The following is a 20339-nucleotide window of genomic DNA, read 5'->3' as shown; positions in this document are numbered from 1 at the left end:
AATTTATTTAACAAAAGTGCTTTCCCAGAAGCAGTGAGACCTTTCCTCTCTCCTGGATCCTCAGTGTCTGCCTCAGTTCAACTCACAAAGGTGCTCTATGAATGAAGAATGACAACTGTGCTCTTCTTGAGAAGGTACAAATTACAAAAGGAAATGGACGGCCTGGGGAGGGGAGCCCCAGAACAAAGAGAGACACTGTTCCTGTAACACTCAATCACAGATGCCACTAGCAGGATGCGGGCATCTCTGAGGGACCATAGGCAGCTTGTTCAAAGACTGGTGGAGAACAGGTCCCAAGTGCAGAGCTGGATTATCTGTCATTCTGACATCTAGAAGGGAAAGGGGCAGCTGGACCATAGAAGGCTGATGCTGCTGCCAACTCATGTTCAAACTGTTAGTCAACATGTTCACCTTCAAAGCGCCTTTCTTTACGGGGTGGATGGAGCAGATCATGGTTCTACAGATTGGAAAAATGAAGCACCTCCATTAACAACATCTGGAAAAACGACTGGCCTAAGCTCCCATGATGCAGAAAGCTACACTGACTTAGGGAACAAGGATACCAGCCACTTACTAGGTGGCTTGCTGCTGTAGGAGCTGTGCAAATATCTCATGCTCAGTATCTTGTTATCTTCATGAACATGCATGACGTTGGTACTGGCTTTACCTCCATTTTACAGATAAGGGAACCAGGATTCCAGAAGTTACTTAGGCACTGAGTGGTCTGTCTGCAGCTAGAAATTATAATTTGAAACAGCTACAGCACTCCTGTCCAGTGAAGTGTAATTTGGAGATTCAGGCAAAATAAGAAATTCTGAGAACTGGCTACAGAAGAATTACTAACAAATAGCTGCCATGAGAATGGGAGAGGTTAAACAAAAGGTAGAGCCAAGTAAAAGTTACATAGATAAATTTATACATTGAGTAAGTCAGTGAAGGTTTTGATATCAGTAGCAGCAACTAGGGAAAAGTGAAATATGACCCGAATCTAGGATATCGACGTTATTTCACAGTGTCCATTTTTTCTTTTAAGCCCTATCTTTCATCACAGAATGATTGATTTGTCCATCCATAGGAGAATCCTAAATGGCCACCGAGTCAATGGGACACATAGCAGCTGCAACACAATCACAGGAAATAGGGATGAAAGGCCCTAGGAGGTCAAGTGTAAGCAGTAAATCTCTGGGGAGTGATTCCAAGGTCCCTCTGTCTACACTGTGCTCTTCCACCTGGACCCAGGCAACCCTTCCTTCTTCCTGGATATTTTGCCCACTGGACTATAAGCTTCTCTTAAGGAAGGTATTTATGGAATAAAGGTATTAAAAACACCTTTCTCACAACCGTCCTGCAGGAAATAATAGCACTAGATAGGCATGTTAACTTTGAGGCAATGGTAAGATACCTTAAGATGCATTCAGACTCTAGAAGTTTGAGAAGACAATTCTTATTCCAGAGAGTTTCATCAGGATTTCCACGATGCAGAACTGATAGATGTCACTCAGTATTAGTGGGCCTTGACTATGAGTGCTGCTGCTGCTGCTGCTAAGTCGCTTCAGTCGTGTCTGACTCTGCGACCGCATAGACGGAAGCCCACCAGGCTCCCCCGTCCCTGGGATTCTCCAGGCAAGAACACTGGAGTGGGTTGCCATTGCCTTCTCCAATGCATGAAAGTGAAAAGTGAAAGGGAAGTTCCTGAGTCGTGTCTGACTCTTAGCGACCCCATGGACTGCAGCTTACCAGGCTCCTCCGTCCATGGGATTTTCCAGGCAAGAGTACTGGAGTGGGGTGCCATTGCCTTCTCCAATGAGTTCTGAGAGATAAGCAAATTTGGAAGCCAAAGAAACATTCCTAGACGAAAGCATTTCCATTATGAAGGTAAAATATCATAGAGCATCATTTCCCATGAAAAAAGTCATGATACTTCAAAACTTGTCATCTCTGTATTTTCTCCTTTCATATTTTACTTTGTATTGTGGAATATGTTTACTGATGAATGATGGAAGTACTTTCAGGGAAATTTATATGAATATGTTTAATCCAATTGTTATGAAGGTATTAGAGAAAGAAGGTATTATATCCATATTGATAGGCGGCTTTTATTTAAATCAATCTGAAAATGTAACTAAAGCAGATAGTAAAAGGGGACTCCCCTGGTTGTCCTGTGGTTAAGAATCCACCTTGCAATGTAGGGGATGTGGGCTTGATCCCTGACTGGGGAACTGAGATCCCATATGCCACGGGGAAACTAAGCCTGTGTGCCACAACTAGAGAGTCCATGTGCCACAAGGAAAGATCCTGTATGATGCAATGAAGACCCTTCATGCCGCAAGTAAGACCCAACTCAACCAAACAAATAAATAAAATAAGAGGATAGGAGAAGGTAGCTGAGAAATCAAATATGAAGCCTATAATAATCAGGAATCAAGAGGAACCAAATGGATATGGATGAAGAATTACATGAGGACAGAGTACCTTCTCACCTCTATTTCCAGCACTGTATAAAGGCAGAGGGAGCATCGCAGAGTGACCCAAACCTATATGAATCCTGGGATCTAAAAGCAGGGTGTTGGCTAAATGCTAAAAAGATTCAGATATAGCAGCTCAGCTTCACTTTCAAAGACAAATCCTGAGACATTTTGCAAAATCATGATCGGGAAAAGAAGTGCAAAGGTGTCTGAAATTCAGAGTCGGCTGCACTGAGTGGGGGCATCCCAAAAGTCTTAAATGGATCAATGTACAAAGCACTTTTTATCTACTTCCCCATAATCGCTGAAATAAATCTTGTGAACTACATATCATTAAATGTCCCCATTTGACAGTTAAGGATGTTGAGACAGAAAAATTAAGTAATTTGCCGAAAGATACCAGCTAGCAAACGGTTCAACAGTGAATGCAACCTAAGCAGGCTGGTTCTGCAAACATGAACTCTTAACCATTTTACCATCTGCATAATAAGGAGGGCATCTTGGTAAGCAGATCACACAAGAGTACTGTGTTTTTTGTTCAGGCAAACTTTGTGCTGGTGTTTGAGAAACACTTTTGACAGAGGTTTAGGTCACACTGAATTCGTTGTACCTACTTTGAAACCAAAGATCTGAAACTGAAATTCAAAGACAGTATGGGGACAGAGTAATAGGGAACGGGGCTGAGAATTCCACCCAGTTTCTTTTCTACCACTAACTCACAGGGTGAATGTGGTCCACTCATTTGTCTTTGAGAAAACATTCAATGCTGGAATGTAAATGACCCAGAAAGGCTTTTTTAATGACTTGGTAACAGAATGGTTACACTTACAAATACTTGTGTTGAAAGAAAGGGAAAGTGAAGTCGTTCAGTCACAGCTGACTCTTTGCAACCCCATGTACTATAGCCTGCCAGGCTCCTCCATCCATGGGATTTTCTAGGCAAGAATACTGGAGTGGGTTGCCATTTCCTTCTCCAGGGGGTCTTCCTGACCCAGGGTCTCCTGCATTGTAGGCAGACTCTTTACCGTCTGAGCCACCAGGGAAGCAATTAGCTAATTTAACATTCTATTTCCATATATTACTTGTGCATATAAATGTATGCATTCTCCCTTTGTGTTTCAAGATAAATAAACCAATCATGCCAGAGAAGCAAATGGTACATACTATTTTCTTATCATAGGACTCTCCACTGCTGTAGGTTGTGGCCAGTGTGGATGAACACTCTTCCAGGTACCAAGGCTTCTTTCCACTTTCAGCTGTGCTGCTGATGGAGATAGTATAGATGCTGTTGGTGTAGCCGTCACAGGAGCAGTGGTCTTTGCTCCTTCCACCATTTCCTGACGCCCAGACAAAAACTGAGCCGAGGCCTCTCCGCCCCTGCGCACAAACAGAAATAGGTCACAGATTCCGAATGAAGACAAGATCAATATCAACACAGCAGAAGTAAGCATTTGCAGGAGGGGTATAATACTTCCCAGGTGGCTCAGTGGATAAAGAACCTGCCTGCAATATAGGCGACCCCAGAGATATGGGTTCAATTCCTGGGTAGGGAAGATCCCCTGGGTGGGCACTCCAGTAGTTTTGCCTGGAGAATCCCATGGACAGAAGAGCCCGGCTGGCTACAATCCATAGGCCGCAAACTGTTGGACATGACTGAAATGACTGAGCACAGCACATGAACCTCTATTAATAATATGATGGATCTGAGCTGCTTTCTGAGGTTAGAGGGGTTGCTTTTAATGAAATAATCCAAATGCAATGTACAGTCTGATGACTATAGTTAATACTATTATATTGTACATTTGAAAGTTGCTAAGAAAGTAGATCTTAAAATTTCTTATCACAAAGAAAAATACTGCAACTATGTATGGTGATGGATGTCAACCAGACTCACTGTGGTGATCACTTCACAATTATATACAAATATTGAAACATTAGTGTTGAATACTTGAAACTAATGTCAACTATATCCCGATTAAACAAAGAAACAAAAATAACCCCTTTACCTGAGATAGTCATAGAAGTAATAAGAGCACCAACAATGACAATAATAAGGGCTAACATTTGCTAGATACCTACAGTGGGCCAAGCACCATTCTAAATATTTTACATGAATTGGACTGAATTCCTCCAGTGACTGTGAGAATGGTACCAAGTTTGTCCCCCTCATCGAGATAGAGTTGAGATACAGAAATAATGTTAAGGTCACAAGCCAGTAAATGGTAGGACAAAATTTGAACCCAGACAGCCAGACCTCAGAGGTGGCATATTATCAGTCACATTTTATAGTCATATGATATTCTTATAAATCTACATCCACATGAAGTGGGTGCTATTATGCACCCTCATTTGATATATGAGTAATGTGAGGTGTCCAAAAGTAATGTAATGTATTTACTCTGAGACCACACTGTCAATAAAGGGCAGAATTTCATTCTAGAGCGATCTCCTCTATGTATGCCAGGGACATTAATTATGAGGGATGTTAATAGATGCTACCAGAAATATAAGAATTTCAAGATCAGATATCTTTGGGAAACTGAATTAACCAAATTAAACAGGTTTCCTTTTTGCAGAATTTTGAAGAGTCTTTAGGTGAGTGACCACTCGTGGCAAAGCCCTAAAAGGGTGGCATGACTTGTAATTTCCAATCATATTTGCTTGTGGATATCTTCTTCAACCAGATCCAAGAAGTTTCTGGTTTTTCTTACAAAACTTGGCATAAACTGAAAGACTTTCCTAGGGTCATAACATAAGTAAGGAGACGAAGCAAAGAACATAGATGCATTGACTATTTTTCTATATAAGACGAGATCTTCCAGAGAAAAGAGAAAAATAAGCCAAATTGAAGATCTCTCGGAACAGTTATAGCGGAATCCTTCAGAAATTTCACCATATCGAATCTATAAGGCATGCTGGAGGAACCTAGGCCAAATCTATCATTTTGTAATTAGGAATACAATAATGTGTTCTAAGTTGTGTCTGACTCTCTGTGACTCCGTGGACTGTAGCCTGCCTGCTTCCTCTGTCCATGGGGTTTCCTAGGCAAGAATATTGGAGTGGGTGGCCATTTCCTTCTCCAGGGGATCTTCCCAACCCAGGGGTCAAAGCTGCATCTCTTATATTTCCTGCCCTGGCAGGCAGGTTCTTTACCACTAGTGCGACGTGGGAAGCTAGTTTGTAATTAGGAACTGAGAACCAAAGTCACAAAGCTAGTGATGGTTAAATTTCTTTCCAGGCCCCAAGTCTTATGGTCTCAAAGTATTTAGTGTATTGTCCTGGAATTTCTAGAAAAAGAGCCAAAGAAAGAGAGACAACAAAGAATCTGGAGTATCTCTGATAAACTCTCCTGACCTTGGATTTTCAAGGAATAGAATATTTATGACAGGATTTGACTTGACCTGAGCATAGATTTCTTTCTGTCCTTCAATGTGGAAAAATGCAATATGACTACAGAGGAATGGGAAAAATTCATGAAGAGAGGGGGGAGAGACTTCTGGACGTTACTGCCACTAGACAGCTGGGCCTGGTTTACCATCCTTCAATTTCCCATCCAAATATTCATGAAACATAGAGAAAGATGCAAAAATCACCCAGATATCATAAATGAAAGATTTTGTTCAATGCTTTTAATTCTCTAGAGGGAATTACTCCTCACTGTGATGTGGATGGCAAGATTGAGAAACTCTGGGGACTGACCCGTATCTGTATCTCAGATACATTACATCACAGCCAGAGAAGAAGAAGAAGGTCCCATTTCATCACCAACATCTGTCCTTTCCATCACACACTGAGGAGCTCTGTCATCAGGAAAAGGCATGGTCACGTGGAAGCTTTACCTGACCAAACAGAATGCTTGAGATGATGCCAAAACTTACCTGGTTTAAAAAGCCCCATAACAGATGATGGCTTAAAACCCACAAAATGATGGAAAAGCACGTATGGCACAATCACATTTATATATCTATATAAAATTATGACTGTGTGCTTATGTATAAACATATTCGATTTACTCCAATTTAAAAGAACTAATAAAATAAAAAGCATTGTTATTATGTGATTCAAAAAATTAAAAAAAATATTTTGTAAGACAAAATTTGAAAGACACTTTTGTGTTGTAATATCATTACAAATGTAGGATACAAAATGATATAGTACAATCTCAGTTTAGAAGTATATGTGCTTGTGTATGCAATGAAGTTAATGTGCAATACAGTGATATGCTTAAAGCTACCATCAGGTGACAATATAATAGAATTTATCCTGCTCAATAAGATTAGAAAGGAATTTTATTTTATTAATACCATCCTACTGTGACCATGTAGGATTTTTATAAACAGAAAAAAACACATTTATTTCTCCATTAAGACCGAAAATCCAGGGCTAATTCTTAAGAGATAATGTCTGTTTTATGATCAAGAGGAATTTTACACATAGAAGGTTCATTGTGCCCTAAAAACCACAGAGGCTAACATTTACAGAGGCTTTCTATACATCAAGCACTGTACAAACATTTTTCTGTTTGTACACAATCAGTTCAGTTCAGTTGCTCAGTCGTATTTGACTCTTTGCGACTCCATGGACTGCAGCACTCCAGGCCTCCCTGTTCATCACCAGCTCCCAGAGTTTACTCAAACTCATGTCCATTGAGCAGGTGATGCCATCCAACCATCTCATTCTCAGTCGTCCCCTTCTCCTCCTGCCTTCAATCTTTCCCAGCATCAGGCTCTTTTCAAATGATCAGTTCTTCACATCAGGTGGCCAAAGTATTGGAGTTTCAGCTTCAGCATCAGTCCTTCCAATGAATATTCAGGGCTGATTTCCTTTAGGACGGACTGGTTGGATCTCCTTGCAGTCCAAGGGACTCTCAAGAGTCTTCTCCAACACCACAGTTCAAAAGCATCAATTCTTTGACACTAAGCTTTATAGTCCAACTCTCACACCCATACATGACTACTGGAAAAACCATAGCTTTGACTAGATGGACCTTTGCTGCCAGTGTAATGTCTCTGCTTTTTATTATTATTGTACACAATAATTCTGCACAGTTCAAGTCTGTATCAATTTTTTAACGGATGAGCAAATTGGGACTCAGAAATGCTCACTAATCCCAGACCCAAAGCTTAAACCCAACTGAGCATGGTAAAGGCAAAAACTCCAGGGGAGGAGGTTATGGAGACTGTAATCACCTCACTACCACATCCCCAGGCCTGAAGCGAGTGAGAGAGAGGGAGTCACAGAAACTGGAGACTGTGGGGTTAAACAGAGCTGAAAACTGGTCAGGGGGTGTGCCAGCCCATGTTGGTCCTGCAGGGAAGGAGCCCAGGGGACTATGCATTGAGCAAGACCCGTCTCTTCCTCCCTCTCCTCCATTTTCCACTAATGTACCCATTGGGTGGATGCCACCAGAAGCCAGAGGATGCTCTAACCCCTGAGGAGACTGTATTTGAAACAAGAGCCTTTAAAGAGGTAATTAATGTTAAATGAAGCCAGAAGAGTGGGCCACAGTCAGACAGGATGGTGTCCTTTTAAGAAGATGAGACAACCAAAGAGTGTCAAAAGAGGAAAGACCTCCTAACAGCACAGCAAGAAGGCAGCTGTTTGCAAGCTGAGGAGAGAGGCATTCCCAGAAGGAACTCTGCCAGCACCCTGATCATGGGCTTCCAGATTTCTAGCCTCCAGATTGTGAGAACATCCATTTGTGCTGTTTCAGCCCACCAGGCTGTGGCATTCTCTGCTGGCAGTCTGGCAGTGAATGACACAAGGTGAGAGGAGGAGATAAAGGATGAGTAGACCCCCCTCCCTGCCCCCAGGCTACAGCACATACAGGCGCTGCCCCCACGTTGTCTACAAGGCAACCAGACCTCTCTGCCTGTGTGTATGGCCGATGATTAAAGTCCCAGAAATAAACAGACTGAATCTGTGGGCTGAAAATGCCATAAAGACAGCTGCTAAAGATCTAGGGGGCTAATCTGAAACAATTAGTAATTCAAAGGTTTATTTACTACAGATGCACAGGGAATTTTCATTAGTGTGCAATATTTGGAAAACCAAAACATATGGGGTAAAAAGAAATCTGGACATTTCTCTGAAATTCAGAGTAATTTAAGAATTAACTCTTAATGTGGGATGTAAGGAGAAGGGAAGGTGGGCAGAAGATATTAAAGAGAAAAAAATATTGAGACATATTTTCCCAAAGTATAGGAAATAACATTATTTTATACTGTGGTAAAGTATTATGATTACAACTGGTAACTCTGAATGAAAGAAAAAAAAGTCCTCTAATATGAGTGCCAAGTCAAAAGATAGTAAATTTACAGTGAAATGCACTGTGAAATCCACGGAGGACCCATTTGACCAAATGTTAAATATTCTCTTTCATTGTATATCTAATTGTGTGTATGTTTCTGGATCAAATCTGGGTCTCTTTACCATATAGTATTTACATTAGTAAATACTATAGTATTTACTACTGAAAAAACATCCATGTCAAAGTGGACCTGTGTTGTTCAAGGGTCAACTGCATTCTTCAGGAGCATGACTAAATGACCAGAGGCTTCCGGCAATAGAGAGATGTGGCAGGACACTGTGCTGGATGCTTTCACATCTATCAGTTAATTTCAAGCCAGTTAGGTACGCATTTTTACAGATAAAAACGTGAGTAACATTAAGTAATGGGCACACTATAATGTAAGGAGAGTAGAATGGAGACAGGCAAGGGAGACTAAGTCTGATCAGAACCTAACATGTCTGTTGACAAGAAGAGACAGACACAATAAAACAACTGAAGGAGGGGGAACTCTCATTTAAGGGCCATGTCTCCCAAGTACAGCCTGATACCCAATTTTACCAAAGCCCCTCAGTGCTCTGCTGCCTGCCCTTTTCTGATCTTTGCACATCAGTGAGAGAAGACTGCAGCCCTCTACGGAAGCTCTTCCATCCATGATTCACCAGGAAGGGGTTTCAGGTTGGAAGAGGCTGGAGAAAGTCAAGGACACCTATGACTGTTCAGTACCTAAGATATGAAGAGAGAACTGTTCATCTTTTTGAAAGCTCGAAAGTATTCTGACAAACATTTCCAAAATAAATCCTGTTCCTTAACAGAGCTAGGTTCACTGAAAAAATTAGTTTTGGTCTAGAATCATGATGTAAAGGCAACACAGTAGCAACAACAAAGAAGATGCTTGTTTCAGAATTTAAAATATATACATATTGCATTTTAAAGTCATACTTAATAAATCTTTGAGTCACGATCATCACAGGGACAGATGAGTCACAGGAAAATGAAGTTTTCTTAAATGTTACCTGAAAAGAAATCTAACCCACAATTCAAAACAAATCAGGAGAACACAGCTTCTGGTGCCTTGGAGACTACAGTGATGTAACTTGATGGGAGGAAGCCTTCTCTGGGAAGATACCAAGAGAACATAGTCATGGGATAGATGCGTGAGTGGACGTCTTTGGGAAAGACTAAAGCCTGAGACTTGTTTCTTCAATCAGTGAATCTGGGCAAGATGAGGATGGGGAAATTAATTATATGAGATGGAATAAGACCCAGGGAATAAAGTGAGTCAAGCCCCACAAATGTCCAAGGGAATTAAATGAGGCAGATAGATATGAGGTGTCTTTAAATGAGTAAAAGAAGGAGATGTGGCCTCTGACAGTGAGGAATCTAGGGATTAAGTGCTGCTTTTGTTGGGAGCAATCCTATGCTGAGGCACTACTTGTGCCAGCCACAGCATCCTCCCCTGGGAAAGAAGCACATCAGACTAATTTTATGATCTACTCCATAACGGTGGAGTGCCCGACGTGCAAAGTATACAGGTTTCTCTTGGTTCTGGCTCTGTGTTCAAAATGTTTAGTTATCATGTTCTCAGGATTATTAAGGTAAACAGAGGACTGACTCTAAGCATTTCAAAACGAAACTGTCAGACTTCCCTGGCGATCCAGTGACTAAGACAGTATTCTTCCACTCCAGGGGTGCAGGTGTGATCCCTGGTCAAGGAACTAAAATCCCACATGCCATGAGTTGCAGACAAAAAATAAAATAAAACACTGTCATTAACTGTGGTTTATCTGGTGATTCTGAGGGCAGTCTCAGCAAGACTCAGGCTGCTACCCACTTGTTTCCAAGCAAAAATTCTAGGATTAAAAAAAGCTTAAAAATGGACAGCAACAGCTTCCCAAAGACAATTTCAACAGGCAGCCAACAAACAACAGAGTGTTCTCCACCAGTACCCGTGGGGCTCAGCCCTCCGTGGCTCCAGAGCCTGCTCCGCTGCTGTTCTCAATCTTTCCATCCCTGCTTTCATGTGTCCACTTCCAGAACTGCTCCTGTAGCAGGAAATTGGATTTGGTGGAAGGACCATCTAAATATTCACAGACTGAATTACAAAAACACTCTGTGGGAGTGTCTTTACCAGTCTCATTTTATGCTACTTAGCCTATCAAACAATGGTTGATGAGAGAAAAAGTCTGAAAATACAAATGCAGTTAAGGAAGGCTTTGTGAATGATAACCTACTTCTCTGCAATTCTGTCTTTTCTCCCTTTTCTCAAGTGATAGTACTTCATTGCCCTCTCTTCTTCTCCGTCTCAACCTCACCCATCTTTTCTGCCCCACATCAGTTTTCCATATTCTGATTTGCTGCATAGGTCACTAAGCCACATTTATTAAGCATTTTAAAATGTCCTATTGGCTCTTTAATAACACACTGAAAATATCAGATGCAGTTATTGTTGCTGTTGTTTAGTCACTTAGGCATGCCCAACTCTTTTGTGACCCTTGGGCTGTTCATGGGATTTTCCAGGCAAGAGTACTGGAGTGGGTTGCCATTTCCTATTTCAGGGGATCTTCCCCATCCAGGAATTGAACCTGAGCTCAGTGGTAAAGAACCCGCCTGCAGAGCAGGAGACAAAGCAGGAACCATGGGTTCAATTCCTGGGTGGGAAGATCCCCTCAGGAAGGAAATGGCAACCCACTCCAGTATTCTTGCCTGGAAAATCCCATGTACAGCCCAGCAGTCTCAAAAGAGTCGGCATGACTTAGCGACTAAACAACAGATGTAGTTATTAGCGATCACATACATTTTACCATGCACAAAAGAAAATCCATTTTATATGATTCCTGAGCATACCACGTGCAGTTGACTTTCCTTTCAAAGAAATAGAAAGCCTGATGGTGATGACTGTAGTATCAGATGCTGGTGACGAGAACTGCAAGCATTTCTGGTAAAATGCCACCATTTTAAATTCTACTTAAGTATCTATATTTAGGGTCTTTCCACCATATTCTTTGTGTTCAAGTATACGAAGGAGCAGCATGATGCACTGAGTTCAGGGAACCTCAAGGGGACTTTAGCTCAGTTTTCTAAAAGGACACCTACAGTTATATAGTCAAAGACTAGTATAAAGAATAACCAACCAATGCTGCAAATACAGAATTCTTCCAGTCTCAGATTCCTGATAAAAAGCTACTATTATATTTACCAAGTACATATAAAAGAAAACAAAACGAAACACACTGAATTGCTTATTCACCATATCTGCCAGAATATAAATTCAGTAAAGCATCAGCTCACTGAAGACGTGTAGAATCAATCCTGTTATCAGAGCTGCCCTTTCTTCGAAGGGCTGACCGAGGACTTGGACACACAATACAGCTTTTGCACTTTATCACCAAGTGCACAATGGTGTGACCCTTGGGTCCCGAGAATAGTATGACATCAGGGTAGATTTATTTACCCTTGTTTATTTTTAACTGGAAGAAGAAAGTCAGTCTTTCAGGGAGAAAGGATAGTAGAAGATCTAAGAGTAAATAAAAACCAGGTGTGTTTACTAATGGAAATAAGTATGCTTTCAAGCAAGGAATTCTATTCCTGTTGACCTGTGGATTTTCTGTACATTTAAAAACTCCACATAAGTAAAACGTGCAGCCCAAGAATGTGCTATGAATATTATTTAAAACTGGACACATTTTTAAATGTAAATTTTTACATTTCTACGTAAGGAAATTAAGGGAATAAAGTGAGCAGAGCCAATCAGTGGCAGGGCGAGGACCAAGTAATCCAGTCCCACCTCGACCAATGCTGTCCTGCACTGACTCTTACTGACACTAGGTATTGCTAAAAATGCTTAACAACATAGTTTAGAGAAACACTGCTTAGCAATGGTGCATTAGAGGAGAGGGGGGAAAAAAAAAAAAAGAAACAAACCCCCAAATCCTTCTTTTCCTTCTTTATCTCACTCACCAAGTCAACAATCTCCAAGTAATTGTCTGCCTTTCATGTGATAACTATGGTCAATTCAGACTGATCAATGGCCCCTTTTTTTTCCCTCAGCTCCTGTCTTCCTCATTTGACTCATGGGAGCCTAAGTAATACTCAGGTTTATTACCAATATTAACTCTGATCACTTCCACAGTCCTGCAAGCTCTAAGCCCTGTTCCAGTGATTCTCTCAGGGCCTGGGGAAGGCGACCACTGGTTGTAGGGGAGGAGCAGGCAATCTGGGTTTGTCAGTTTCTCATTCCAAGCAACTGAAAAAGTACGTGTGAACCTCTGCCCTCAGAAATAATCACAAGAATGAACAGCACCAAGATAGCTATTCTGGGTACATTCACCGTCCCAGCACTCCCCTCTTAAGGGAAAAAGAGACACACCTCCCAAAGGATTCTCCATCCTCGGTCATCACAAAGCAAATGCAGCGTCATGCTCAGACTTTGCGGAGAGCCAGACTTATGAGATGGAAAAGGATATTTTCAATACTAACATTAATTCTCTATTTTGAAACTGCCCAGAAAGATATCATCACCTTTCAATTACACTGAAGGAGTAGAACTTGAAAACTTCCTTTCACAGAGAATGAGAACATTTATTATCAACAGGAATTGTAGTGCTGGAAAAGCCTCTTAAGAGTCCCTTGGAATACAAGATCAAACCAGTCAATCTTAAAAGGAAATCAAAGTTGAATATTCATTGGAAGGACTGATGCTGAAGCTGAAACTCCAATACTTTGGCCACCTGATGCAAAGAGCTGACTCATTGGTAAAGACCCTGATGCTGGGGAAGATGGACGGCAGGAGGAGAAGGGGACGACAGAGGATGAGATGGTTGGATAGCATTACTGACTCAATGAACTCAAGTTTGAGCAAACTTCAGGAGATAGTGGAAGATGAGGGAGCCTGGCGTGCTGCAGTCCATGGAGCTGCAAAGTTTCGGACATGACTTCGCAACTCAGCAAGAACAATGAAAAGAATTTATTGTAAATGTTTGAAAGGGCATTTGGAAAGAAGGATAGAGGATGATCCAGTAATAATGAAAAACTGATCGCCTTCTCTCAGGCAGCTCTGGAGAAGTGAATATCTCCTGCCGGCTAGTTTTCAACTCCCAGTTCAGCTTTGAAGGGGTGAGCAAAGCTGCCCTTCTCTGAAGCCCACCGTGAGCTTGATGTCACAGGCCTGTACTCCATGAAGCAATGACTTTGACCTTCTCTAGGGTAGCTCATAACATTTCTGAAAGGGTGTAAATCGGTCCTTTACATTTTCTTCCCATAATAATACTGATTCAAATGAAAGCAAATCATACTTCTGAAAAAAATTACGACTGATATTACACCTATATCATTCACAAGATTGTGAAAGATACTCTAGGGTCCTTAAAGATGCACCAAATGTTGGCCTTCCTCTGGAGAGAAGACCAGCAGTTGGTCTGACAGGCGTGTATGTGGGGCCGCAGTCAGTCTTCATGATGGCTCCATAGAGTGAGTGTCATCATAGCTTTGCCTCATGGAAATGTAAACTCTGATAACTTAGTAACTTTTCAGAACTCTAGAGAGAAACCAAACTGAGATTTCAACTCTGGTCTTTGTGACTTTAAAGCCAATACTTTCTACATCATCATGGGCTGCATCCAGGGATGAAGGGAAGAGACAATATACTGAAGTGTGAGTGAGTGAGTGAGTGAAGTCACTCAGTCGTGTCCGACTCTTTGCGACCCCATGGACACCAGGCTCCTCTGTCCATGGGATTTTCTAGGTAAGAGTACTGGAGTGGGTTGCCTTTTCCTTCTCCAGGGAACTTCCCAACCCAGGGATCGAACCCAGGTCTCCTGCATTGTAGACAGACGCTTTACCATCTGAGCCACCAGGGAAGTCATAAGGAAGTGTAGGCTATGGCAAATCAGTTGCCCAAATGATAAATTCACCAGGAATTCAGAGGAGAGAGAGATCCCTGTTGCAGTGTTCACTTTCACAACCAGAATTAAAGCTACTGCTCACTGAGAGCTGGGTATGCAGAGACAGGCCCAGGAGACGCGTTCATAAAAGCAGACATCACACAGAGCATGGGGACCAAGAGAACTGGATTTGTGGCTTGAGTCCGACTCACAGTCTTGCTTCTTAATGGCCAGGTTACCTATTTTGCCAAGACTTAGTTTCCAAATCTATAAACTGGGGGAGGTTCCATGAGGATTATCTCTATGTCTAACTCAAGAGGCCATCAGAGGTAATAATCATAATAATGTTTACAATCCTGAGTATTAAATTTGGTTGTTTTCATCTTAAAGATGAGGAACATAGGCTCAGGGAAAGTGAAAAAAAGTCTTCAGTGGAAGTCACATATACTTCTAAATCATTTGATATTATCAACTCAGTTCAATTTATCCTTGTCTGTTACATGGTGGCCTGTCTTTTCTGATTGCTGACATGTTTTGTTGAAGGAAACTGATGTATCTGTCCTCCCCATCAGCTTTCTCAAATCTATGTTTAGAATCACAGAAGCTCAGAATTGGTATGAACCTGAACTTGACCCAATCTAATCCTTGTATAACATTGTATCTTCCCTATAACACAGACATCCAGACTATACTAGAATGACTTCTGTGATAAGGACTTCATTTACTCCCCAGGCGGCCCAGTAGTCACTAAAAATAGAACAAAACAAACTAAAAGGAAAGAGGACTGTTCTTGATATCTGGTTAATCCATGAGAAGAATGAAGGGAATTAGAATGGAATTTGCAAAAGTTAATAAAAACTACTCACAGTATTAATAACAAATCTCTAAACTAAAAATAAGGTGACAAAAGATACGTGACATGTGCATTATACAAGGCAGGATAAACACGTGCTCCTTTCAATATAAATGCAGCACAATTCACAATGATATAGCAATTTGAATCTGATACTCAGATACCAGATAATTTCAACTACAGAATGTGAAACCACCTATGTATTTATGAAAACATATCTCTGTTTCTAAAATGGATAATGATCTTCTGGGTCCATTTGGCAAGTAACTTCTTAGCTCTGTTAATGTTCTAAAAACACAGAATTCCATCAGGACGTAGTTCAATTCTAGGGGAGGATTTTTAAAACAAATTCCAGTTAAAGTCAATTTTCCTGAAGTGGAATCGATATAAAAAAAGCTCCCCTGTCTGTCTTTGCTTCAAAGTTTTTCATCATTTGCCAGCTAATTTCACAGCAATCTGTCATTTATTAAAATGCAAACTGGTACCAAGTCTGCTACAGCTGGGTGTGTATTGGATAAAAACATATCCTTTCCAAGAGGAATTGATTAATTTTATTATGGTTATTGGGCTTCCCTGGTGGCTCAGCTGCTAAAGAATCCACTTGCAATGCAGGAGACCTGGGTTCAGTCCCTGTGTTTGGAAGATCCCCTGTAGAAGGGAACGGCTACCCACTCCAGTATTCTGGCCTGGAGAATTCCATGGACTGTATACTCCATGGGGTCACAAAGAGTCAGACACAACTGAGCAATTATTACTGCTTTATTATATAAGCTCATTATATCTCTTCTCTCCTGTTCTGGTGAACATATTCCTTTAAGGTTGAAGAAATGTGTGTGTGTGCACATGTGTGTAAATGAGACAATGTGTGATAATAAAGCAAGCTTGTGCTTTCAGCAAGTATTCCAAATATTCAATCAGCTGTAAATGCTGGTGAATTGAAAGCAAAATTGATGATAGAAAGGAGATATACTTATCAGAGACTTCACAAGAGACTCAACAACCTGACATATGCTAACAGATGTTCATCAAATGTCCTGGCTTCCCTCTGGACTCCTGAGAGCAGAGTGAGGATGGGATGAAGGCCACTGGTCCAACAGGGAGACTAGAGACCACTGACGCTGATTTCACCTACTTGTGTTCCTCATCCTTGACACTGGTTCTGTATGAAATCATTGGAATGTCTTAATTGATAATCCCAAAGCCTAAAAAGCTCAAATAAAAAGAACCTGGAATTGAAAGTATACTTGTGTAGGGAAAATGGCAAAGCAAACACTTGTAAGTCACGCTTCTACAGTATCTACAGTGAAGTACATGATTTCTCCAGATGAAAGATTAAGCTAAATGTCAAATCAGTGCTTGATATATAGTGAAAAATGAAGAAACAGTTCTTGAGTAAAATAATCAGGGAAGTACTGGTAACCCCAATATAAGGTTTTCTGATTATGGGAAAAGAAAAAGATTCAATTCTAGGCTTTCTTGCTTGTTTTCTAAAGGCTATTATTATAAACAGTTGTCAGGAAATTGCAAAACTGTCAATGCATTAGATGCCTGCTGATGAATATCAAATGTATTGTTATAGTTTAATAACCCAAATAGAGCAAAACAGATGACTGCAAGGCACTAAGTTTTATTAGGTGTTTTAATCCTGTCCTTATTGTTTAATAGATCTGGGAGTCTGTTGGCACTTAATTTAGAACCTTTATTCATCATTATATGCTGAGTTCCCCAAAGACAAGTCCTGACTGTTATTCACCTTTCACTAGCACCTAGCAAAGTGCTTGGAGCCAAAGCACCAGTGAGTGTTTCCTGAATACAGTAAGAAATAAATGAATGAATAGTCAATTGAAGACAACTTTAGGCAATAAGCTCCTTATTCTGACACAAATCTTTGGTCACCTATCCCTGAAACACTGTCAATCAACTCACTCATTTTATAAAATCATTTCTTATTTAGAACTGTCTGGGCAGATGAAGCCAAGAGTTTTCCCTGAGAGGAGTCTTTGCCAGTCATACCAAGGAGCCAAATCACAGGATCCCTTGGTAAGTGAAATAGTATCCATTTGAATGAGAGCAAATTTTTAAAACGATCCTTTCTCAAGATTTTGATTCTGGGACTCCTGAAAAAATTGAAAGAGACCCTATGTGCCCTCCTAAGAAGCTTAGAATGTTCCTTGTTGGTCACAGGGAGAAGTGATGAGTTTTATAAAGACAAATGCAAAGATGTACGCGTAAAAGTACTTCGGCTTCAGTGTTCATGCTGAATTGAAAGTTGACGCTCAAGCTGGGAGGATGGAAGTTTTGAAATCATGCTATTGCCAAAGCCTGTGGGAGAAATGTTGGTTCTAAGGACAAGAGGCCAGATTCCATGGACTTTTCAGAAGGAGGACAGGAAAGAAAGACATGTCAGGACATGTAATAAACATGACTAGAATGAAGGAAAGAGGAAATGACAAGTTTCAGGAAGGGAGATTGGGTGAATGGCAATAACATAAAGTAAATACATACATAAGTGTTGGTAAAAGCAACTCAATCACTAAAATTATTTCCATTCTAACATTCTAACTCTAAATGTCTAATAAGATTAGTTGAATTTTCACAAAGCAGTTCTAAAGAATTTACAATGAAATTTAATAGCAAGTCAAAAGAGGTCATGAAAAGAAAAGCTTCCTTGTGGTTAGAATTTAGAACATTGATTAAATAAACAAACATATCTTTCTATTGGAGGACTTCTCAAAGCTTTTAATATGCTTTTAAATTTATAAAGAAAGCATATAGTAAGTGGTATTTCTCAAGTGTATTTGATAGCAAAATCCCTCTATTGGTCCCCCTTTTTAGCATTTTATTGGTGTTTTTTAGAAAAGCTTTAGAAAATACCCTCCCATTTTCTTCCATTTATTTTGGTCACTCCCTAATAACAATCTCAGGATTATATATTTACCTTCCCTAAGGATCATTCAGCAATATGAAATTGATTAAATCCAGAAATTTGGAACAATAAAAACTTTTTATCGTCTTTCACATGATTAATTGGTATTTTACTTTTATTACTCTTGCCATTTTACTAATGATAACGATTAAGATTCATAACATAATTTAGAGACTCTTATGTTCCAGAACTCTGCTGAGTAGTTTACAGGCATTAATCCTATAATCCTCATAATAGTTCTACAAAGTAATTACTAGCATTTAGCTCCATTGTACAGAGGAACAAACTGATACTCAGAGAGGCTAACTGACTTGAAAAGGGCAAGGTATCAGAACTCACTAGAGAGTCTGAATGCAGAGTCTGGGTCCAGTAATCACTAGACTATATCATGTATAATAACTAACTTCCAAAATATTAACCAAAAACAATGCAAGGGTCATCCTTAAGCAAAAAACTCAATATATGCAGCAAGTGGCCATGGAAGTCATTCATACATTCATTCATTCACTAAACTCCTACTGAGTGCAAGACACTGTTTTGGGTACTTGAGATATACTACAGAACAAAACAGTCAAACTCTGGATCTTTATGGAAGAGACAATCAACATAGTAAGTAAACCTATTACACGGAAGGAAGAATAAAAGTTGCCAAGAAGGGGTTCTGATGGCTTGGAGTGCATGTGTGTTATACTGTGGATGGAAAGAACCAGGCAGGCCTCCTTGTCAGGACATTAGGTAAGAACTCAGGGAAGAGTACTGGGTTTAACTGTGACCTTGATGAGGAGAGTGAAAAAGCTGGCTCAACATTCAAAAAATGAAGATCATGGCCTATGGTCCCATGACTCCATGGCAAATAGATGGAGAAACAATGGAAACAGTGACAGACTTTAATTTCTTGGGCTCCAAAATCACTGCAGATGGTGACTGCAGCCATGAAATTAAAAGACGCTTGCTCCTTGGAAGAAAAGCTATGACAAACCTAGAGAGCATATTAAAAAGCAGAGACATTACTTTGTCGACAAAGGTCTATCTAGTCAAAGCTATGGTTTTTCCACTAGTCATGTATGGATGTGACAGTTGGACTATAAAGAAAGCTGAGCGCCAAAGAATTGATGCTTTTGAACTATGGTGTTGGAGAAGACTCTTGAGAGTCCCTTGGACAGCAAGGAGATCAAACCAGTTCATCCTAAAGAAAATTAGTCCTGAATGTTCATTGGAAGGACTGATGCTGAAGCTGAAATTACAATACTTTGGCCACCTGATGCGAAGAGCTGACTCATTTGAAAAGACCCTGATTGGAGGCAAGTAGAGAAGGGGATGACAGAGGATGAGATGGTTGGATGGCATCACTGACTCAAAGGACATGAGTTTAGGTAAACTCCGGGAGCTGGTGATGGACAGGGAGGCCTGGCATGCTGCGGTCCATGGGGTCACAAAGAGTTGGACACAACTGAGTGAATGAACTGACTTGACAAGAACAGCTTTAGTGGAAGGATGGGGCAGAGTCCAGATGCCACGGCTTCCCAGATAACAGGAAAAATGAGGTTGTAGAGGGCAAGTATGACTACAGTTTCAAGGAATTTTGTTTTAAAGTGAAAAAAAAGGGAGTAATTGGAAGGGTTTCCCTGGTGGCTTAGACGGTGAAGAATCCACCTGCAGTGCAGGAGACATGGGTGTGATCTCTGGGTTGGGAAGACCCCCTGAAGAAAGGAATTGCTGCCCACTCCCATATTATTGTCTGTAGAATTCCATGGACAGAGGAGCCTGATGGGCTACCGTACATGGGTCGCAGAGTTGGACACGACTGAGCGACTGAACACACACGTATGCACAAGTAGACCAGAGGTGGCTTTTCCTTTCTTTCTTTTTAGCAGTATGAATGAATGTGGGTGGCAATAATAAAGTTAAGAGAGAAATTCTGAAG

The 20339-nt window shown here is 40.7% G+C and overlaps 1 protein-coding gene across 3 annotated transcripts in view; it reads right to left on the bottom strand.

Moving 5' to 3' along the window:
- Positions 1-20339, bottom strand: part of PCSK5 (proprotein convertase subtilisin/kexin type 5) — a 500900-nt gene that overhangs the window by 281847 nt on the left and 198714 nt on the right. For all 3 annotated transcript variants that reach the window (XM_068974738.1, XM_068974739.1, XM_068974741.1), the window contains exon 8: positions 3630-3842. In XM_068974738.1, coding sequence (XP_068830839.1) covers positions 3630-3842 — 213 coding nt within the window. The remainder of the gene's footprint in view (positions 1-3629; positions 3843-20339) is intronic.

Source organism: Capricornis sumatraensis, chromosome 6 (assembly GCF_032405125.1).
Source record: "Capricornis sumatraensis isolate serow.1 chromosome 6, serow.2, whole genome shotgun sequence".
Lineage (NCBI taxonomy): Eukaryota > Metazoa > Chordata > Mammalia > Artiodactyla > Bovidae > Capricornis > Capricornis sumatraensis.
Note: the sequence above shows the minus strand (reverse complement) of the source record. Positions and strands in the feature narration are given on the sequence as shown.